The sequence below is a fragment of the Carassius auratus genome, unplaced genomic scaffold (genome assembly GCF_003368295.1).
Source record: "Carassius auratus strain Wakin unplaced genomic scaffold, ASM336829v1 scaf_tig00216553, whole genome shotgun sequence".
In the NCBI taxonomy this organism is placed as follows: Eukaryota; Metazoa; Chordata; class Actinopteri; order Cypriniformes; family Cyprinidae; genus Carassius; species Carassius auratus.
In genome coordinates this window covers 168,855-193,340 of record NW_020528628.1, presented here as the reverse complement: position 1 = coordinate 193,340, position 24,486 = coordinate 168,855, and the positions used below count along the sequence as shown (strand labels likewise).

The following is a 24,486-nucleotide window of genomic DNA, read 5'->3' as shown; positions in this document are numbered from 1 at the left end:
TAAAGTGGAACTTAGTCATTTTCCAAAACCGCTAAGCAAATATATACAGTTTCAGTACATTCCACATAGAGACGCCTTTGCTGATGCTGCTCTTGTTAAATTTCAGCCTCTGGATCTGTGTCACAGCTTCCAAACGCTCTCAACGCAAAAGCCTACTGGCGCTCGTGATTCTTTAGCTCCGCCCACACGTCACGCCTCTAGGCGCTCGTGTTTTTCCAGGAAAAATCGGTACAGACTATCTTTCTCTTATAAATATAATAAAAATAAAGACTTTTTGGAGTTATGAAGGATGCAGTACTACTCTATAGGTACTCAAGATTAACAGGATATTGAGTGAAAAGGAGCATTTCACCCCCCCTTTAAGATCACACAACAGAAGTGCTCTCTCTCTCTCTCTCTCTCTCTCTCTCTCTCTCTCTGGGCGGAGTTAGCGTGTGTGAGTGAGATTGCTGCGGTATGAGTGAGTGTTCTTTCTTTTTCTACTTTCCTTTACTGTCTCTGCTTTAAAGTTTTGTTTATATTTTTGTTTGAAAAGAAAACTAGGAAAGTTTGAGGAGTGGGCTTTTGGGTTGCTGGTCGGCAATGGCGGATCCACGCCAAACAAAGTTTGAGCAGCTTTCCCGAAGGCATGGGATAAAACTCCCGCCTGTGATGAACTGCTCTGTGGAAGACTGTAGCCTGGCTGTTGGTGAAGTTGTTGGTTTTGACAGTATTATGTCGGCTTCACGAATGAACAGTGCTGTTGTCATTTTCCTCGATACGATTGAGAAGGTGAACAGTGTAGTTCAGAGCGGTGTAGTAATTCAGGACACTTTTACTCCAGTAATGCCATTGGTTGATCTGGCAAAAAAGATAACGCTGTTGAATGTGCCACCTTTCAAAAATTGTGTCCCAAATGAAAAAGATTCCACTGGGGTGTAATCACCCTTGCTTGAACATGTTGTATGTTTCAGACGGCAATTACATATGATGTTAAAAAGCGATACGGATTAACTGAACGTGTCTTTTAAAATCAGACTTGATGGCTTTGATTATGTCATATTTGCATCATCTGATACTATGAGATGTTATGGCTGCGGGAAGGAGGGGCACATTCGGCGTGCATGTCCTGAGAGAGAAAATGAAATATTGAACTCTGAGCCAGGCCTGAGTAGGGAAACGGTGTGTCATAGTACTAGAGTGATAACGACTGATGATGATGATGATGATGATGATGGTAATGTCATGGGGGGAAAAACACAAAAAGTGAGAGGAAAGAAGCCGATACAGTGCTTACTGAGGTTAAAGGGGGGAATTCAGAGAAAGGGGAGGAAGAAACTAATACAGTGTTTACTGATGGTGCCGGGGGAAATTCAGAGAGTAGGGAGAAAGAAACTGCTGTCACTGCAGAGTCTATTATGGAGGAGGAGATGGTGACTGACTGTGATGAAACACTGTTTAAAATACCTAATACTAAGAGGAAAATGAGTGTGGAAGCAGCTAAAATGAGCAGATTAACAAAAATGGAGTCTGAAAAACACTCTGAAATTGAATGCAGTACAGTTGATGATTCTGACAGTGATGTAGTGGACAGTAACACGTAGTGATTACAACTTTGACGAAATAAAGTCATTTCTACAAAGGACTAAAAATTTGAAAAATGTCCAGGTTGAAGATTTTTTTGCTGATCGCAGGATTTTTATCAACTCAGTGGTAGTGCTAATGAGAGGTGAAGGTGGGGACCAGTTTACAGTGCAGGAGATCTATAGACTGAAGAAACTTGTTTCCAAACTGTAATTAGAATTACAAACTGAAGATGGTTTTGAAACCACATAGTCTGTGTTTTTCTATGTTTTTGTTTGGTTTGTGTCCCCTCATACTATTTTTTATAATGAGTGTGATGAAGGTGAGCTCTCTCAACCTGAATGGGGCCTGAAATATGCATAAAAGAGCATTGCTGTTGGAAAAAATTGGATTGGAAAAAAGAATGGGAGGGTGATGTGTTGTTTGCTCACATGAGCTCTACAAGAGGAGGGGTGGCTGTTCTCTTTGCTAAGAACTTTTTGTCTCATGTGATGTTAAGCATGCAGTTTCTGGCAGATTATTATGCATAAGGCTCAGTTCGAAAAATTCGAGGCTGTTTTTATTAATGTTTATGCTCCTACAAATGGAAGTGAAAGAGCACTTTTTCTTAAAGATGTTATTACCATTCTGCAGGACTGTAGTTCTGATGATTTTTTTTGTTTTTGGGAGGAGATTTCAAATGTACAGATAATTATAGAGTAGATAGAAATCACATTGAACCTCATATTGCTTAAAGTCGGGTTTTAAATGAATTAATTGAGACTCACAGTTTCTGTGATGTATGGAAAGAGCTAAATAATAATGTAAGACAATACACACGGGTACATAACATAGAAAACGTTATTTCCTTGGCCAGGTTGGACAGGTTTTTATTGTTTTAGACACCATTTTAATGTTGTGAAAAGCTGTCTTGTCAAACCTACTGGTTTTTCTGATCATTGTTTAGTATCATGTAATGTATATATAGAAAATGTGAAGTCAAAGAGTGCATATTGACATTTTAACACCTCCCTGTTAAGTGATGTGAATTTTAGAGATGTTTTTATTTCCTTCTGGAATAATTTTAAACCAAGAAAGTGTTACTTTAAAAATTTGCGTGAGTGGTGGGATTATGGAAAGATTGAGGTGAAAGTATTTTTTTCAACAGTATACTTTCAGTGTTTCTCGGGACATCACTAAATCAATGAAAAAGCTTGAATTTGAAATTATAGAAGCACAAGGGTTAGCAGAGGTTACTGGGGAGGGAAGACATATCGAGACGCTTAAAACTAAGACGTCTCTTCTTGCAGATTTGCTCAGCATTAAAGCTCATGGGGCTCTGGTCCATTCTCGTTTTCAGAATTTAACACAAATGGATGCCCCATCTAAGTTTTTCTTTAGTCTTGAAAAAAATAATGGTCAGAGACGTAATATTCACTGTCTATGCTCTGAGAATTGGCAAGAGTTAAAACAGACACCTGATATCAGAAAACAAGCTGTACAGTTCTATAGCAAACTGTACCGCAGTGAATACAGAGAGGACAAGGGTTCAGACAGGGTTGTGCACTGTCCGGTATGCATTAATATTACTATTAGCCATTGAACCAATGCTGAATAGACTAAGAACCATGATTAATGGTTTAATATTGCATAATGATGTTTAGCATCAAATTTCTGCTTTTGCGGATGGTTATGGTAATGGTAAGTGGACAACAAGACATAATAAGTTGGTTTCTGTTATCAATGACTTTGGAATAATTTCAGCTGCCAAAATTAATTGGGATAAGAGTGAAGCATTGGCTGTTGGGAAATGGGAGAGAGGGTTAACAAAATTACCTAGTGGGATGATCTGGAAGAAAGAAGGTTTTAAATATCTAGGTGTGTGTCTTGGGGATTTAAATACCCAACAAAAGAATTGGGAAGGGGTTTTTGAAGGAAAATTAAAAAAGTGGAAATGGCTTCATTCACAATTGTCTTTTAGAGGGAGGGTTTTAATTGTCAATAACTTGGTTGCTTCAAAATTATGGCATAAATTATCTTGTGTGGATCCTGCTGTTGGATTGCTGTCCCAATTGCAGACAATCTTAGCAATCTTAGTTTGCACCGGGTTCCTCAGAGTGTGCTCTTTCTTCCCAAAGAAGAGGGAGGACAAGGGCTAGTCCACTTACCAAGTAGGCAAGCTACTTTTCGTCTACAGTTCCAGAAATTCTTGACTTGGCCTGTGGATCTGGTGTGGCGAAAGGTGGCAATAGTAACAGTGGATGGACTTGGATTGGATGCAGCCTTGTTTTTAATGGATGTGAAGCAATTACAACTTGCTGAACTGTCTCAACTTTTCAAAATGTGGGGGCTGTTCATTGTGTGCAGGATGGAAGAGACCAATTCTTTGTACTGGTTATTACAATAACCTATTATTAAAGGAGCTTGTATGGACATTGCTGGTGGGAATGTTCCAGGACTTGTGCAGATACATTGTGCTACCAAATCTGTGATATTGAGACACATAATTTATGTGGCTGGACCTGTGCTGAGTGATATAAATGCGGTGGACACTTTATTTTCGGTCAGAAATCAGCTCGCCACGCTTCGGTCATAGTGGAGGTGTGGAGAACAAAGTTAACAAAGGAGGAATTGTCTATGATAAAGAATTTAAAAACTTGAAGAACAACTTTTGATGTAAGGGACCCTTTTCCAAAGCTTGGGATCACACCAGACCTAAAAGAATTATCTGGTCCTTTGCTGGATCTTAACGAACTACAAATTTTAGAACTGAATGAAGTATGAGGGAAAGTGATGTATAAATATCTTGTTAAAGTTTTAAATAAGGTAACATTAAATGGGAGGATTGATACAGTTTGGAGAGACAAATTTGGGTTGAAAAGGATATTAAGCCATTGTGGAGGGTGCTGTACAAACCACCATTGGTAAAACGATCTGGTGACTTACAATGGAGGATTTTACATGGGGCTGTGGCTGTTAACGCTTTTATTTCAGTCATTAATCCCAATGTTGATGATAAATGTGTGTTTTGTGGATTTAGGTTAACCATTTTTCATTGTTTCTTAGAATGTAAAAGACTCCATGCACTTTTTAACTTGTTGGATTTATTTGTGTGGTAAATGTGGGGAAAAGTTTACATCAGAAGTTTTTATTTTGGGGGCTGGGTACAATCAGAAGATCAAATGGCAATTAATTAACTTTCTGTCCGAACAAGCGAAGCTGGCAATTTATAAAACAAGAAGGAACAGAATCAAAAACAGGTGTGGTCAAGAGATTACATCTTTATTTAAGGCTCTTGTCAAGTCAAGAATTGTTGTAGAGTTTAAGTATTATAAAGCAATGAATGATATAGAAACTTTTAAACTACAGTGGTGTTACAATTTGTTTTTTTGTATGGTGATGGAGGAGGATTTATTTTTTTATCTGATTTGGATTTGATGTATGTTTTATATTTATTCTGTTATAATTGAATAACAAAGTTTTAATACATTTTGTTAAATCTCTCTCTCGCTCTCTATTTTGTTATAAAAAAAATATTGTTTTGTTATATTATTACAGTACCAAATTTCTTATCCAAGGGATAAAAGGGATTGATCATAGGCCTCATTTATCTGAGCTTGAACATAGCCAAAATTATAGACAAATAAATACTTTTTCTTTACCCATTAATAACTAATTTCAGATCAATGAGGCCTACAATTAATCAGTTCCAAAAAGAAATACAAATACTGTTCTAGCTGAAAGAAAACCAGTTGACGAAAACACTGAATCTAAACACTGAATATTTTTTATCAAAACAGACCACATGCGGACGCCATTTTACTTCACTGGAAGAGTGGTGGTAAGTCTTGTAATTACATGTTATAATACAGATACAGACTGTAAATTAATTCTAATTTATAATTTGTTCAGGTCTTATCTATTTTTCAATCCTTCGGCGGTCCCATTTTAAGGCTGCAAACGTCATCGGGGAAGCCTCATTTAAGAAAAGTAACCATTAAATTGCAAAGTAAAAAATAAATTATAGTATTTTAAACCTCACAAAGAATGTTTTATTATGGTTACTTTTCTTAAATAAGTCATCCAAAATCACGTTTGTAGCCTTCAAATGTGACCCCCGGAGGACGCAGTCATACACAGTAAAAAAAAACGGAGTGTCAATTCAACACTTAAAGTGTTGATTTTAAAACTACTAAAGATCATATATGGTCCCAATCTGTCTAGTGTTAAAAGTAAACAGTCACAGGGAACGTGAGATCCAATTGCAGTAGGGTTTATTAGGGTAATCCAAAGAGAAGTAAACAAACCAGGGTCAAAAGATCATGAAGATCATTGGTGGCCTGACTCTGCTCATTAAGATCATTGGTGACTTGCATCTGTTCATGAAGATCAATGGTGACTTGCCTTTGTCCATGAAGAACACTGGTGAATGGACTTTGCCCATGAAGATCCTTGGTGACTTGCCTTTGTCCATGAATATCAACGGTGACTTGACTTGACTCTAGATGTCAACAGTAACTTGCCCTGACTCTGGAGTGTCAACGGTGACTAGCCCTGGCTCTGGAGGGTCAACAGTGACCAGCCCTGACTCTGGAAGGTCAACGGTGACTAGCCCTGACTCTGGTGGGACCATGGGAACCTGACTCGACTCTGGAGGGTCAACGGGAACCTGACTCGACTCTGGAGGGTCAACGGGAACCTGAGTCAACTCTGGAGGGTCAACTGGAACCTGATTCGACTCTGGAAGGTCAACTGTGGCTGTCATCCAGTGCAGAAGCGCTGGACAAGCAGCCATCTTGTGCCATGACTCTGGACCGGCGGCCATCTTGGGTCGAGGCGCTGGACCAGTGGCCATTTTGGGCAGTGGCCCTGGGCCGGCGGCCATCTTTGGGCAGTAGCACTGGGCTTGCGGCCATCTTGTGCTGTGGCGCTGGGCTGGTGGCCATCTTGCGTCGTGGTGCTGGGCTGGTGACCACCTTGGCCAGCGGCGCAGGGCTGGCGGCCATCTTGTGCAGCGGTGCTGGCTCGGCAGACGTGCGCCTCCTCTCCCCTCTCCGTCCGCAATGGTGAGACGCCGGCTCCAATCCATCCCTCACGAGCCCATGATCGAAGGGGGGCCATAGTGGAGAGCGATGCCGGACCTCCTCTAGACCACTCACTACTCCGCGACCTCTCCGGGTCCCACGAAAAACGACCAGGCGGGTTCCCTCAAAACAACTCTTTCTCTCCCGCTCGGTGGCTGGGGAAGAAACATCAAAAAACATACTGCTGGATCTTAGCAGGATGGAGTCCTTCTGTGACGTTTGGAGACGCAGTGAAACACAGGGAACGTGAGATCCAATTGCTGTAGGGTTTATTAGGGTAATCGAAAGAGAAGTAAACAAACCAGGGTCAAAACCAGAAATCTATCCAAACAAACAAACAAACAAAGAAGGAATAGGAAAGGGAACATGAATGGAAACAGGAACAGGAACTCAGAATACGAGAAGACTGGGTAACGGAAGGAAAGGACTCCATGAAAACAAACAGGAAAGACTGGTTAATATAGGGAGGATAATGACTAATAAGTGAAGGCACCTGGTGCAATTAACAGGAGTGCAATTACTGTGATGAAGGGACAAGGCTTGTGGGAATTGTAGTGCCTACGGTGAGGTGCCTAAGGGGAAGTGAGACCACTAGTGGACACCCAGGGAAACAGAGACCAGATAGCGTGACAAGGGGTTAATTAGTTACATTCATTAAGTGTTGCACAGAAACAAAGAACTTAATAAAACACAACATCATCAAATTTACCTAGAGATGAATAAATATGATGTGTAGATTTGAGTTGTGCAGCATCCATGAATGATGTTCCTCATTGTCCCATCAGCGAGCAGGTACTGTATGGCTGTGTGGTCTCTTCTCTGCATCAAGCTGTTCTTTATAAAATAAAAGACAAAAGTAACAGTCAAGGTCAGCTCTCCAACTGATTTTATTTATATTAGTTTTTCATGTACAACCCATCTGGCAATATTTTGAGGCAGACAATAGGTAGCGACAGAAATCTCCAAATGTATCTTTTTGACGATGTTTTTCATCTTGACAGGATGACATTTTTCCAGGTAACTTGCATCCTTGTGATGATGGTGGAATCAAATGAAGTATAGGAGACCAGTTGATGAAATATCGCTGTCCATTCTAAACAGCAGATATGACAAAATTAGCAAAAAAATGCATGAACACAGAATATAGATACAGCATGAATATAGATATTCTTATTCTGAAATATAGTCTCACCTTAGACCAGTGTTTTTCAACCTGTTGTCCGCGGCGGTATTGCAGGTGGGCCACCAATTATTTCCAGTCCATTCTAGGACTGGAAAGAAATCGTCATAAAATCATGATTTGAGCGTGCCCGATGTATCTGAGCAAGCATCACAAATGTTTTTTTTTTTTTTTGTCCATATCGCACAGCCCTAGTTCATTCAATAATTAAAGTTAACAATCTAGCTTCTGAGTACTAAGTTATTAACCCAACAATACCGGGGTCAGTTGCTGCATGTGTTACAGAACAACAAATTCAAACATGCATAAATGGCTGTTGTGTGTCCTCCTGACTGCTTGCTCCGGTGACTATCTACCCGCTGCTGAGCTCTGCCTGGATCTGGTTTTCCCGTTTTGCTGAGCGGTGCCAGCCAGAGTTATTTTCTGTTAATTTCCAGTCCATTCTAGGGCTGTGTGATTAATTGAAGTCGCCATAAAATAAAGATTCGAGCATGTGCGATTTCTAAATCGCTTTATAGCACGATTTTCCGCGGCCCTGACCTCCTTTAGTATGCTATCCGATCCAATCAGAATGCATTGCGCCTAGCGCGAGAACAGAACAGATTGGCCATATGCCTAACTTTAGGTTCACACACTGTCTGGGATGCGTCTTTTTTCTGAGCCCATGTTAACGGATCAGAGCTGCACGTGGTAAAAGGCTAGAAATAAAAGCGTGCGAAAATAATTAATATCTAACACATGAGCATAGAGAAAATTGTGAGTGCACAGGATGCAGTTTACGTGAGAGGAGACATGTTTTAGGTGCGCACTCTCTCTCCACGCAGAGCAGCGTGTATCTGAGCAAGCATCACAAATGTTTTTTTTTTGTCCATATCGCACAGCCCTAGTTCATTCAATAATTACAGTTAACAATCTAGCTTCTGAGTACTTAAGTTATTAACCCAACAATATAGTTCAGAGCTGCACGTGGTAAAAGGCTAGATATAAAAACGTGCAAAAATAATTAATATCTAACACATGAGCATAGAGAGAGTTATGAGTGCAAAGGACGCAGTTTAAGTGAGAGGAGACACGTTTTAAGTGCGCACACTCTCTCCGCGCAGAGCAGCGTGTATCTGTGCAAGTTTGGTTTTGTCTGTTCTAGAGACGTTAAAATGTTTTGAAAAAGCTCTAATTGTTTTTCTTTTTGAAATATGTTTCAAATTAATTCTGAATGCATTTATGACTGTAAAAGCATATCGGTGTGTGTCACAATCGCAAAATTGATCAAAGAAATCGTGATTTTTTTTAAATATATATATATATATATATATATCACACAGCCCTAGTTTATTCAATAAATACAGTTAACAGTCTAGTTTCTGAGTGCTAAGTTATTAACCCAACAATAGCGGGGTCAGTTAATTTTTTTGAAGTGGGCCGCGCAAACATATGTGTGTGGTTCAGCTGCGAGCTGAAAAAGGTTGGGAACCACTGGTGTAAGGGATTAAAAGTCTGGATTTCCTACCTTGATAAACACATTTCAAAATCATTTGTTTAGTTTTTTATATCTTTTTTTGGGATGACCCGAAATTAAAGCGAAGGCAAGATTTTTTAAGTTTTTCTCTGTGATTCAGTTGCTATGACATCCAGTGAGTGTATACTTTTGACGTAATTGGGCGTGAGTTGCGCAAAGCAACACTTCACCGCAGTAAATGAAGGATGTCATTGTCCAGGAAAAGAAAAGTTGACGAAGAAAATAGAGTTTTCAAAGATGATTGGAGAGAGAGGTTTATGTTCATTTTGCCCCAATCCAACACGAAGCCATTCTGTTTGATTTGTAATGAGACAGTTGGAGTTGTGAAAAGTGGAAATGTCAAACGGCATTATGAAAAAAAAAAGATCATTCTAAATGGCAATATCCACAAAATACAGAGGTATGGACACCAAAACTACGACAGTTAAAGTCTTCATATGAATCAACATATAAGTTGCTTATGAGACTTTTGACACAGCAAGAGAGAGCTGCAGAACCATCTTTCTGTCTGGCCTGGGTACTAGGTAAAAAGCAAGAAGCCATTCACTGATGCAGAGATAGTTAGTGAGTGTTTAGTGGAGATAGCATATGCTTTGTTTGAGGGAAAGGAGAGACAGGAGATGTCAGAGAAATTAAAGAAAATTCCACTGTCCAATGACACTTCAACCAGGAGGACAGAGCTGCTTGCCAATGACTTAGTAAAGCAGTTAATTGATGTTATCAAAGATACACCCTGCCTTTCACTTGTGGTGGATGAGTCAACAGATAGCACAGAGTCCTAGAGGTCGACCGATATATCAGACAGCACCGCGCTCGGAGAGACAGCTGTCCTGGACCCTTAATGCTGCAAAATGCGTCTGCAGCGGTATTATTATTATGTGCAAAAGCCACTTGGAAAAAAAGCTTTCTCACCTGAATTAAAGGGGTTTTAGTATTAATAAAATGCTAGTTGCAGGACTGTAAAATGAATAAATGTGATTAGGATCGTTTGATAAAATGAAGAGAGCGCGCCATATGTTTGAGATAATTTTACTTTGCTGAATGTTTTCTGTCAAGGAGACCGCTGAATGCGCCTCTTTAAATGGTTTCGTGGTGCTCGTTGTTGCTATAGTAGTGGTGCAACGGATCATCATTGATCCGTGATCCGTTCAGATCAATATCTTCAGTTCGGCATACGCGTGACCCGCGGATTGATTTATGAAAAAAAAAAAAAAAGTTGCGCATGTTCAGTCCACACTCGCCCCGCGCATTTTGGCTTCCCTGTCAGATATAATGATGAAGGAAAGAGGTTAGAGTGAAAAGATGGTGCCAGATCTTTATGAACAGGAGAAGAAAAAAGTTGTGGATGAACTATCCCGAGCATCCTCTGTTGCGCTCACGACAGACGGGTGGACGTCCAGGGGGACGGAGAGCTCTGTGACGAAAACTGCTCACTTCTTCACAGCAGACTGGGAGATGAGAAGTCCTTATTATTATGTTAAAAAGAAGATATTATGCCATGTGCACTAAGTCCATACGAGGACGAGCGAGCGCGGGTTTGACTAGATGTATTTGGAGGTTATTGCTCACGTCTCGTTCTGCACATATCCAAATGTTTCCATATTCGCAATGTATCTGAAATTTAAACTATAATATTTTTTATATATAAACTAGACGGAAAAAATCATCCTCTTCACATGAGCAAAAACGTCCTTTGCATAACAGCAGAGAGGACCGGTATAGGGTGTATTTAAACTGACCAGTGTAACTTTTTAAATGTTTGGTTGACTCTACTTTATTTTAATAATGAACAAACTGCGATGTAAGTTCAAAATTAGAATGCACTTTAGATTTTCTGTGTCATTTATACCAAACACAAATGTTGCTGGTTGCTAGTGTCTTTGCAGCACCACTGTTATTTATTTTTTATATATTTATTTTTTTATATTTTTCAGTTTAATTGATTTTTATTTCTAAAATTGTATTTATTTAAATGTATATTTAAGTTTACATTTATGTTCCAACAAACTTGAAAAATTCTACTTGATAAATGTAAATGCTCTAAAACTTTTATGTAAATGATTGACATATATATATATATATATATATATATATATATATATATATATATATATATATATATATATATATATATATACTTCATCTACAGCGATATCATTGACTTGATTGCAAATAAAAACAGACACTATTTCAACTGAACAGAGAAGACATAACTGAATTCAATGATGAACTGCCTTTAACTATCATTTTGCATTATTGAGACACTGTTTTCCAAATGAATGTTGTTCAGTGCTTTGACGCAATGTATTTTGTTTAAAGCACTATATAAATAAAGGTGATTGATTGATTGATTGATATATATATATTACCTGTTTTATATATTTAATACTTGGTCAGTTTATTAATTTGTTTGGTTAACTTTGGATACATTTTGTTTTTTTATTTTAATACAGTGCAGTGCACTAAATTAAGATGAATGAAGAGATGGTTCAAGTAAGTGCTCAATAAATTATGATAGGTTTAGAAAAAATGTGTTGTGCATCCACTTATTATTAGTGTGACATTTTAGCATGCAAATCAAGAGGAAAACTCCAAGATATCGGCCCTAAAAATCGGCAGCACATATCGGCCATCGGCTGACCCTGACCTCTAAACATCGGCATCGGCATCGGCTATAGAAAAACCCATATCGGTCGATCTCTAGCACAGACCAAGCCCGGATAAAAGGCACCTTATTTTTTCATAAAAAGAATGTTGATTTGTTATACATGTTTATTAAATTAGTTAGTTTTGTAATTACCAATAGTTCCGGACCTTTGTCATTGATGAAAATTCAGGTTTGGACCTTTGAATGTAGACTTTGAGAACCCCTGCTGTAGATTGTTAATTCAGCTCTTTGGGAATTAATAACTTTTAACACTGCAAATATTACACTACTGATTTTACTGTGTAGAAATATGATATAAAGGCATGTGTGTTTAGCCAGCCCCTTAGTGCTGATATGATCAGTGGACAATTTCGACAATTAAAACAAATTTACAACATTTTTTTTTTATGTTAAGGCCTAATTTAAGTATCGCCAATAACGATTTTTTTGACCATTGGGTTGCTTTATGTAGCACAAAACTGTATTGCAGTCTTTCCGGACACAATAGATGAAGAAACCATATGCTTATTTAGTGTTCAGGAGGAGGAGAGTGTGAAAGTTTACAGAGCCGAAAATGGTATAATTTCTCAAAGCTTCCCATTTTGTCTTGTAAATGAGGGGTTATAACAGATAAAAAGTTAACCTATTTAGATTTAATTTGTGTCTGTGCTGTTTTGATATTATGAAAGTTGTTTTGATATTTTTTTTTTTTACACAATCTTGTTTCAAATCGAGTCGTGTTTGTAGAAAACCAGTAAGACGTGTTTCTCCCTCTACAAGCCAGGAGTTCAGATACTTATTCACAATGATTGTCAAAGCACAATTTCGGAATCGGAAGAAATTCATACAAATCTCAAAAGACGTGCTTTGATTTATTTATTTATTAGATTTATTTGAGTGATATTTAAATGAAATTAAATTTATGCATTTAGCAGACACTTTTATCCAAAGCGACTTACAGTGCATTCAGGCTATACATTTTTAGATATCATGTGTTCCTGGGGAATCGAACCCCAAACCTTGCGCTTGATAGTGCAGTGCTCTACCTATAAACCTATATACTAAAATTTGTAAATATTTTGTTTTGCACTGAAAGAGAAGTTCTCAGCCTTGCTGTTACAGTTACAGATGAAACTGGTACAGAGGTGGATAAAGACGTGTTTCCTGATCTAATGACCACCAGTGGGTTGGTTTTAGTCATAAATGAGTTGACTGACATTGGTGAGTGAAAACAGAGGAGCTGCTGAATGATCTGTATCCCAATTTAGGAATGAATACTGGTAGTGTTTAATATGTTCATTGTTCTAATTATTGTAGGTAGTGTTGGTGTATTGAAGATGTGTACAAATGCATGTTCTAAAAGTTACAGTTCAATTAAATGTTCTTAAACATTTCCTATCAGTGTAAAGTAACGTTAAATGTTCCCATTCTTCAGAAGGGTCCCACATCGACTTACCAAACAGAAGTATGGTTTGGGAATTATCACCTTGTTTCCCTCACTCATAGATCCCCAAGGGAGGACTGGATATGTAAGTCATTATCACTGATCAGGACATTCAATATTTTGTGTTCAGTTGGACATGTCTAAAGATGTTTTCATTTTTAATTAAGGGATAAATTAAGAATTTCTGTCATTTCAACATTTCTATGATGGCCAAAAACACTGGATCCTTGTCATGGCACCTCAAGACAGTGCAAAGCGGGACAATACCTTCTGGAAATAAGGACGGTCCAAAAACAGAGGAAAAGGGAGGTCCTTTGCTTGACAGACAGCTGCTGTATGTTACCAAGAACATCAGCTAGATATTGATCAAAGTGAAGAGGCTATCTCTTTGATTAATCATACAAGCGAACGTGAGGTCATCATGCAGAAGATGAAGGCAACGTTGGAATACAGACAGTGCCTTTTCCATCACCAGAGGGATCCACCACCATTCTCTCTGTTGTTCCTCGATTCCTGGAATTTGAGGATTGGTATGGATTTTCTCTTTCCTTTTTTACTAAAATTTAATGTTAGTATCAGAAAACTGTCAAATGGTCTGCATTGTTGAAACTGACCACATTATTGTATATATTGTAATTATATATTGTGTTTTCTTCAAACTTCTTCAGATTCTTCAGGACTTCACACTCCTCTTTGGGTCAGAAACTGCTTCCAAACTTTTGGAAAGGTGGCCAACAGTTTTCAAAGCAAAGGTTATCAGACTAGGAGAAACCTTGTCTTCCACTCCACTGCTGAAAATATTACTGTCATCTGCCAAAGAGAGCAGAGGAAGCAGCGAGACACAGGATTCCCCCGGTGAAACTTCCAATGACTTTGCAGTCTAATTATACTATACATAGTTATAGGCATTTAACAATGTTCTGTGTTTTTTCAGAATGGGACAGAGATATATCATCCTTCCTTCTACTTTTGCATCTCCTACCACCCCTGGCTTCAGGAAGAAAGAAAATCCAAAGGATCAGTATTTCACAGGCCATTGACCATCTGGTGGTGTTTCACAAAGTAGGTAGTTGGTACACTGGTGCCAAAATACAAGGGCTATAAGCGTTACACTTGGAATTGATTCAGTAATTTCTTCATCTTATTTTTTACTATTAGATTAAATGTAAAATGGGGGTTAATATAGTAAGTTGATACAATTACTCTAAATCTGATCTAAATCTAAACTAAAATGAACAGTTATTCTGTGGATGTACTTTTTTGATTTTGAGTGCTTCCTGGTCTTTATGGTGTGCAATTAAGCTAAAAAGTCTCAAATAAATGCTAATTGATAAAGCTGTACTTATTAATTTATCATTATTATTGATAGACTTAATTTTTCCCCCATTTAGGCATGTAGAAGTATACAGGAACACCTTGAGCTGGAAGACAATCGTCAGCCATACATTCTTGCCTTAGGGAGCAGCAAGGAAGCCATCAGTCACTACTTTATTGTGGTGGATAAAAAGCTCATCCCCTGTCAAGAATCCTCTTCACTGGCAGCCATTGATGCACTCTTCAAGGTTAATTTTGTTTTCAGTCTCAGTTATGATCCTCCACTCAAAAATTAGTACATTTTTCTCCAGACTACAGTGTACAAAATTGATGTTGGCACCACAAGTGAGAGCCCAAGAGTACAGAAGCTTAGAGCTAAGTTTTTGAATGATGTTTAGATGCTATGTCTGTAAATCACTGTTTACAATAGCTAAATTAAAGCTGCAGTTGGTAACTTTTGACGCTCTAGTGGTTAATAAACAGAACTGCTTCCGTCTTGCGGAAGAACATCGTAGCCGGAACTAATTCTCTCTGTTTATGTTTATGAATAATCACAAAGGTACTGGGTTACTCCCAAAGCAATCTAAAATAGTCCAAATATAAACACTTATTATAGGTGCACCCTAGTGATTCAGGACAAGCTAAAAAAAACGGTTTGGAAAATGGATTCATGGTGTACTCGCTTATTATATACATTTTTCTACATTTTGAACACAAACAAAGGTACGGACCGCAGCTCTGATTGGTTGTTTTCTTACCGGGAGCGGTCCGTAACTGCAAATGCCAATAGGACCACTGGGAGGAGCCAGAGGAGCTTGATTTTTTCACAGATTATCTGTCTCATATTCTACTGTCAGGACATAATGACAGGTTTAACAAATACGTAAAAAATATATTTTTACAAAAGTTACCTACTGCAGCTTTAATTTGGCATGTAAAACTTTGTACATGGTTTATATCCTGGTAAAAAATTTGATCCGATTTGTGATCAGGATGGTTGTTCCTTGCAATTTAAAAGCTATGAAGGGTTTAGAAAACATTTACCTACATTTCATTTTAGGGGTGTAGCAGCAAGCAGTGGAATTGTATATCCACAAAATCAACAAGCCCCAGATCTCAATGAAGCAGTATCACTTGTTGTGTCTGACACAGAGCAAAGATTACATAATGATGCGCGTTTGCATGAATGTTCTTCTGTTCAAGGGATAGTTCGAGGGAAAGGTGTGCATCGATAATAGCCAAATTACAAGGTAATGGTGTTGCAAACAGTGTTATTATGTCAGCTGTTGAAAGCATGGATGATTTTGTTAATGATTTCCATACAAGTTTAAGGGAAAACATTTTAAATGTTGTGCCTGTTGATGAAGAAGATTTTTATTGGTCAATATGTAAACTAATCAGGCATAATCAATGTGAATCTAGCCATTTATGTATCAAGTTATTCTACTGTTATATGTAATCATGCATTTGACTGTATGTTTGTTACGATCGGAGACCTAGTGAAACGCAGGAGACGAGAAATCCAATAGCAGTAGGGTTTTGATGGTTAATCCAAAGAGAAATCAAACAAGCAGAGGTCAAAACCAAAAATCCATCCAAACAAACAAATAAATTAACAGGAACGGGAAAAGTAACGGGAACAGGAACTCGGATGTAGAGGCCTGCATGAGAATGAAATGTGCAGAGAGTGCAGGGGTATATTATATGGTGCAGCTGCACACCCTATTTGGACATTAGACAAAATATATGATCAGACTTCCTTGGTGCAGACATTACCAAAATACAGCATATAGTAAAGTTGCATATCCTGTTTTGACATAAGACAAAATATATGATTAGGCCTCCTCGTTTCACTTAAAATAAATTCTACATCCTAAAAGCAAGCTGGAGACAGCCATAAAAGGTAAAAGAGTTGATAAACAGAACCATATGTATGAAATGTATTGAACATGGGCACGCCTTCAGAAGCACTGTATAAAACAGAACCGACACAGACTCAACAGACTGTTCTGCAGAGCTTTCTCGGTTTTATTTTCTCTTGAAAATAAAATCTTTCGGTCACACTTTATTTTAGGGTCAAATTCACACTATTAACTAACCATTAACTATGACTTTTGCCTCAATTAACTCCTTATTTGCTGCTTATTAATGGTTTATAAGGTAGTTGTTAAGTTCAGGGTATTGGGTAGGATTTAGATGTCATGCATTATATTTACTTTAAAAGCACTAATAAACAGCCAATATGTTAATAATAGACATGCTAATAAGCAACTAGTTATTAGTTTGAATTAGACCCTATACTAAAGTGTTACCAATCTTTCTTCTGGAAACAAAACCTAGAGACTGTGTGATTCCTCAGATCCATGGCAGACAAAAATACACTACACTGACAGCATGTAGAAGTAGAAGTTCAGTTGAAGATGTTTTTAATAGTTTTAATAATCAATTATCTGATTTTAATACTAGTACATAATGGAGAAAATATTTCAGTGAGAAATGGGGGGTTGTTGAACCTATTGAAATGCACTTAGGTGTCAGGTACGATTCAAGAAGAAATAAAATCTCTGGGATGTATGAACAGACAACAGTTACAAATCAAAACAGATTAAATTTAGCTTGTAGCTAATTCTGGTATGTCTGAGTGCCATACAATGTCCCTGTTAAACAAACAAACAAACAAACAAATAAATAAATGACACTTTCATATATATCCCTCTTTTGAAGACACTTGAGTTCATTTTTAGGAATGATAAAGTGTGTAATCTTATCCAAGAGTAACATGAAAAAAAGTGACATGTATCGTGATTTTTTTGATGGACAGTATTACAAAAACATCCTTTGTACTCCATCCACTGCAATGCACTTCAGATCCAAATTTACTATGATGATTTTGAAACCACAAGCCCATTAGGATCTAAAGCAGGAGAAAAATGGAAGAAAGTATGGCATGGACAAAATACCTGCCCCATTGGTTGATGATGTGAAAGTACTTGAGAAGAAGGGAATGATGGTGTCATCACTGGTGATAACCTAGGTCTAAATAGTTTTCTCTTTTACATTGTTGTGGACTGTTATTTTTTTTTTAAGTAGTTAATGCAGAACCATAAGTAACTCCCAAATAAGTGTTCTATCAACACCAGGATGGTTTAACTTTTGACCCTTTTATAAAGTTGAGTATAGACGGTTTCAGCGGCAACAACATAAACAAACGTTACTGCACATGAGCGCTTTTGTGACCCTAACATTACTTCCAGTAGACTACCAAATAGAATCATTAACAACAGCCAAGTCACTCTAGAGTAGAGTATATTAGAAACAAACAAAATATGCTTGCTGCGTAAATCAGGTGTACTTAATGAAAATGCAAATTAATTATTTCCGAGCAGGAGATACATAAAGCGCGATAAATAGAGCTTTCCCCAGTAACAGCTGTAAACAAAGCAGAGCTACGCTCACAAAGGCTGCATTATCAGGCATATAACATGCAAGTCTTGCTTCAGAAATAGTGATATAAAAACACCCATGCCTCATTTTGATATTTAAACATATAAATGTAAGGAATTATTATTATTAAACGTGCAGTACATAGCGTTACTCATGTTTATTTGACGAAGCCTTAATGAAAATCGATCAATTTTAAAATCGTGGCGAGTCTCCAAAAAGCACAACCACCTGAGCCCAACTTAATTTTACTCATCACCTTGACTTTAACTGCGTGTGTAGAAGGCACCGCAGCCAGACCAATATACACAAAACAGACCGGAAGTTAACTTAAGGCCAGGAACAAATTAACACTTTGTGGGTGGTTCTCATATATACATTTAGTGTTGAAAAATTTACTGTGAAACCCTGAATCGATTATTACAAAACTTGTTTTGCACAGAACAGAACCATTATATGCCACTGTAAAAAGTAATCACTGAATCTACTTAAGAAAAGCTTGTGAATACAAATGATTTGGGCAAATTTGTTGGTTTTACTCTATTAGGATTATATGAACTTTCAATTAGATGCGGTAGTTAAACTAAATATCTTAATTAATCCGAATTTAAGAACATCTAGTGTATTGGACTAAGCTGTTGACACAATTATGTGGTAATAAACATAATGAAAAACATAATGAATATCTTACAGTGAATGTGATCAGATATGGTCAGTAGCATATATATATATATTAGTGCTGTCAATCGATTAAAAAAAATTAACTAATTAATCGCACAATTTTTTTAAATGACTATGACTAAAATTGACTAAAATTAATCGCGATTAATCACAATTAAAAGACTGAAACTTTTTGGATATGTAAATGTAAAATGTAAATAATTAATGTAAACTCAAGACAAAGAAACTATTTAAATTCAAAATATGATTGTTTATTGGAATTTTTGTTTAACTTGTAACACAGATTTTCTCATGTAAACAACATACCTGCAATAAACCATCAATATCCTCCAAATTAACTGTTGGCTTGAAAGCCATATTTATTACAGAAATAAAAACACAGGCATGTAAGTACCATTTGAATTTCAAAACAATCAATGCCAATAAAAAACAAAAATGATTTCCATGTTGAATTCTAAGTGGACTGCAAAAAAATTCCAAAGTATAGTCATTGCCAGTGCTTTAAGTGGGCCGGTATGCACCCTACTCAGTACCGCCACTTCCAAATATAGCTCTTGAGCGTACCGCCACCTCTCCGTGCGCCCAGAACGTGCTTGTAGCGTACCGGTACGCTCATTTGGACATCTGTTTTAATAGAGGTTTTAATCTTTTACCTGCACTGCCGATTTTCAGAGCGCCCTTCACAATGCAAGCTTCCTAATTCATCCCACCCAGAGCAGAAACTACATTACCCATTCACCCTTAAGTTATACAAGTGAATAGCGCATGTGTCGCTTTTCCCACTGTTAAGTGTCAACAACTCAACGTGGCCGGAGAAGGTGTGTGAAACTCGTTGTGAGTTATACTAAAGCAAAATCTTGAGTATTTATTGTCTGATAAACATTTAAAACTGTCTGCGGAGGTTGAGTCGTCCTGCAGCCCCCGCTGGCTGTTCATTGGCTGCAGCATCTTTTTTCTAAGTTAAAAAAAAAAATACCGTAGACGGCAAGGCACAAATTTAGATATTCATTTATCTAATTAATCTATAGCCTATGCACAAAGACAATATGATCTTTTTGTCCCCTTTTTGTTTTAAAGCTTGATGAAGAGAGAGAGCGCAAGTTGCTGCAGCTGAGGAGGACAGTGATGCATGCGTACAGGAGTGATTGACAGTTCGCGGCACTGTGTACAAAAAATACTCCGCTACACAATTATTTCGTTATTTTCGTTTAGGCTTATTAACGTTAGCGTTACAGAAAGGTCTGATTTACGCACTGTTACAGTCATTGTTTTTTTTTTTTTTTTTTTAAACAATGACATTTGAGTTCATGATTTTAATGTTGCTGTTTCTTGTGGCAGACTGAATGAAGAGTAATGTTTCTTGTGGCAGACTGAAGAGTAATCCGGCAGAGTTTTATACTGAAACTTTCCGTCTAAAAGTCCTTCCTTGGTCTTATCCATATTTCTTTGCACGTTGAACACACATAGGCCACAACTGGAAATAAAAAAAAAACTGCAACCGCGTTAATTGCGTTATTTTTTTAACACGTTAAATATTTCAAATTAATCGAATGCGTTAACGCGCTAATTTTGACAGCACTAATATATATATATATATATATATATATATATATAGTATATAGTTATAGTTTATTTTAAACTGTAAACAATGGTTTAAAATATTTTTCTTAATTTTCCCCATTGGTGCCATAAAATAAAGATTTAAGCTTATTGGCAGGTCTACTAGCTGCTGGTGAACGGTGTTTTTGGGGGGGCCAGTGGAAAGGAACATATGCAGTTTAAAATCGGGTCGACCCGCTTTAAAAAAGAAAAAGTATTTCATACTACATGAAAATTAATCAACCCAATTTTGCTGATAACAATTGTATATATTTTTTTCTTTCTTTCTTTGTATTTTTTTTTTTTTTTTGTACAGGGTTACTTCACTTCAGTGTAGCACTTCACTTCAGCACAGTGCTGTTTGGGGCAACTGCCCTTCAATGAGGTGGTCCTGCAAGTGTTGCAATTTTTCCTCACCAAACCAAAGCACACTAATTGTCCACTGTAATCAGGCACATTGTATTGCAGGGCTCTATGCTAACATTCCTCCAATTGAGCACATGTGCTCCTAAAATGAAATATTTTGGAGTAAAATTAAAAATTGTTCAAGTAACATTTATGTAACGCTTAAATAATGTTGAGGTCAAACGCGACCCATTTTTACATTTGATAACAGTAAAAACACCCTCAACAATTCAACTTATGACTGTAATTTGATGACTTCTGATGTGACTCAGAATATAAAAACAATAAAATATTTTTTTAATCAACAGACGCAAGCAATAACTTGCTCTGTTATGACTAACAAAATATTTGACACATTAAACATAAATTTATATTTCCTGTAGGCCACTCCTATATATTATGATATGAAATAATGTTTGAACTGATTTGAATTACATATTTTTGTTTAACTACTTAAATCATAGTAGTACATACTGATTTGTTAAACTTACAGCCTTGTAACTTAGCATGTATGAATATTCATGACAACTTAACAAAGCACTGACATATCAATCTGATGTAAACATTAATAAAACTCAATAACCTGTCACACAAGCCAATCTGCCCACCTGAGGACACAGACCGTTGAAGTTGAAGTTAATGAAATATACACCTTGCGACAGGTCTCCGCTTTACGTCACATGTCTGACAACATGTCAGTTGTAGTGCTGAAATGTGAATATTTAGGTGACTTTTAGCTTGAACTAAAACTATAATGTTACTTCTCTAAATAGATCGCCAAGGAATTCGCCAGGCTCACTTCAATGGACATCAATAAATTCTATGAGGGTCTGCAGCGCCGTCGCTCCCAACACGCGCATTACGCACTGTGCGTACGGCACCTAGTGCTGAGTGCTATTTTTTTTTAAATGCCGGTATTATTTCATTAGCCTATAGAAATATTAGGCACATTTTAGCCATGTATATGTAAAAAAAAAAAAAAAGGGTGGACAAGAAAGATATTTAATAATTGCTCTAGTCTAGTCAGGTCTAGTCTAGAAAGTACGGTACTGTTGACTGTTTAGAAAGTCAGCAAAGCTGTGAAGATTTTATTTCTCTTTTTAGTGTTCTTAAGTTTTATAGTCTGATGCTGCTATTGTGTGTTATTGGTATTGAGTTATGTTTGGTAATAAAAAATTAAACTGGCAAAAACAAACGGTTTTTTTTTCTTTCTCGGGGTCGGGGTGGGGGTCATCATAAAGGAATTATGCTTAGGGCACCAAAATGGCTATCAGCGGCACTGAGGGTCTGGACAGCCATCTGCATGAACTTCTTCAGTTATTCCGGTTGAAGCGCTTCAAGGAAGTCCAAGAGTTGACATTCTTGATGGAGAGTCTTGACAAGGATGTAAGTGCATATTTGTTGTAGTTGTGGTCCACATTAATTGTGCAACCCCACTGAGGAGAGGGACCAGGATGTAGACAAGAAAATAGATTTGTAAGATGTAGTAGATGGAGAGAAGGCCAGGAGTTCAAGTTACCTCTTTGAACTGAAAGCTCAGTTTCCATCATTTGAGGGTTGACAAAAATCTTCAAAAAAAATTCTGATATCAACTGAATTCACGTATTGTGTTTTTGCAGGCATCAAACCAAAGGAAGAGCACAGCAACTTTGCAGGGACTGCCATGGTACAGGAAGGAAAATCCTTTTACATTGATGAAGAGATGTGAGGTTAGCAGCAATATGTTTAATGATACAAAAACGAGTTTACAATGGGCATGGTTACACATCATTTCAGGCATCCTCTGTTTGGAAACACTATATAAAACATGTCTAAAGCACAGGCACCTTTTTGTTTTTTTGTTTGTTTTTGCATGAAGCCAACAGATCCTGGGGAGGACTTCATCAAAGGAATGGTGATTGGAATCATTTTGGTTGTTGAAGATGTGAAAGAGCCCCTTCCAGTTTCCTACAATGATGTTGCCATTATCATTGAGGAAAAGATTTTCATGCGTCATCTTGGTGATGTACCCAACACTTTTGTGAACCTGATGGGCCTGCTATACATGCTGAACCTTAACTGTCCAAAAGAGATGAAATATACTTTTGAGGTGATTCAGCACCTGTTCATGAGAATCGGGTCTGAGATGTGCACTCCCAGGGTCCACTCTCTAAAGAATAAACTGCCATGAGCGAGTTTTCAAATTTTCTTGCAATTTGTCCATTATGTAGTAAGAGGAAATAAATGTAAAGCCTTTCTGTGGGTCACAACAGTTTATGTTTTTATGTTCTAACAGATGTCTATTGCTCTCTGTGGAGGAAATGTCTCTTGCAGACAATAATTTGTATTTTATGTTGTAGAGCAAACATGAACAGAGTGGAGATTTCTGTAATGTTTGAACGTGTTTATTTTCTGGCTGACATTTGAGCAAGTTACTCAGAGATACATTATTTGTCTTTCTGCAGTTTACTGCAGCAACTCTGAACATCCACAACAATGGACTCAGTTGGATTCGGAGAGTTATTTATTTTCCCCAAAGGAAGGCTGCACTTATTTTTCTGTATTATATTATTATTTGTGGAACATTGTAATTTCAGTTAGTAAGCAGCCCCAAGCAAAAGTGTGTTACGCCACACCTTGTATTTCTCACGCAGAGACATTACGAGGATAACGCAACACAGATTCAGACGCTCGCTGAAGTATGTAACGTAATGGTTACAGAAGAGGACAGCGGCTGTCACATTTTAAATGATTTACATTCACAGTAAGTCATCTCACATGTGCCCCCCCCCCCCATTTTTTGTCACTTCTTTGTCAACTCCATTGATTTGCCAAGACAATGACCCCGATTTTCACTATATTATTATTATTATTTTTTTTTATCAAAATAAGAATTTAAAGTTAAAACAGTCTAAGATCTTTTTTGGTCTGATGGTTATTATGACCTCGACACTAATGCAATTTTGGCCATCGTACGTGGTCAGCCGTAGCTTTTGCGCCTGTTATTAGCCCACTATTATTTTTTTATAGCTAACATTACACGTTGAAGAGGATGCGGGGCTACTCTGCAGTTCTATATAATAGACTTCTATTAACCAGCAACCAACACCTACAATAAACAACACTGACCATTTTCTTTCTCTCTCTCTCTCTCTCTCACACACACACACACACACACACACACACACACACACACACACACACACACACACACACACACACACAAACAAACAAACAAACACAAACAAATAAATGCTGAATTAAATAAATATTATTTTATTTGTAATATGTGTCATTTATGAGATCAGACACCCGTCCCCATCAAACCCCTGCCGCCATCGCGGCCACTGCCAAAATCTCACTCTGAACTCAGTTCAAAACTTGAGAGCCCTGGAGAGTGTAAAGGCAACATTTTGAACATTTCCCAAGAAAGGTCTTTTTTTGATGTGTCAATTTAAAGCAAGGCTGGTTGAAGTTGGACTTGTTGGGGTTTTAATAAAGGTCCTTATTGAATTGGATTTCATCTTACATCTTTCATCTCTTACATTTTATATAAATTTATGTAGATTTTTTGTAGATATTAGTTTGCTTACATTTTTGAATATTTCATTACATTTTTTTTTCAATTTCTGTAAACTCAAGTAACTTGGCAAT

At 37.4% G+C, this 24,486-nt stretch overlaps 1 protein-coding gene across 1 annotated transcript; it reads left to right on the top strand.

The window, feature by feature from the left end:
* Positions 1-7,382: 7,382 nt before the first annotated feature.
* Positions 7,383-23,929, top strand: LOC113098413 (uncharacterized). The gene is made up of 6 exons (XM_026263471.1): positions 7,383-7,418; positions 14,082-14,268; positions 14,348-14,475; positions 14,805-14,975; positions 22,473-22,562; positions 22,712-23,929. Exons 1-6 carry the CDS (start codon positions 7,383-7,385, stop codon positions 23,021-23,023), a joined length of 924 nt encoding a protein of 307 aa, XP_026119256.1. The 3' UTR covers positions 23,024-23,929.
* The last annotated feature ends 557 nt before the right edge of the window (positions 23,930-24,486 follow it).

What these genes read in the sequence shown, in the direction of transcription:
- LOC113098413 (XM_026263471.1), top strand. Translation starts at nt 7,383, where the DNA reads ATGAATGATGTTCCTCATTGTCCCATCAGCGAGCAG. An exon ending in CGAGACACAGGATTCCCCCG is followed by an intron (nt 14,269 to 14,347) that starts GTGAAACTTCCA and finishes GTGTTTTTTCAG; the next exon opens with AATGGGACAGAGATATATCA. An exon ending in ATCTGGTGGTGTTTCACAAA is followed by an intron (nt 14,476 to 14,804) that starts GTAGGTAGTTGG and finishes TCCCCCATTTAG; the next exon opens with GCATGTAGAAGTATACAGGA.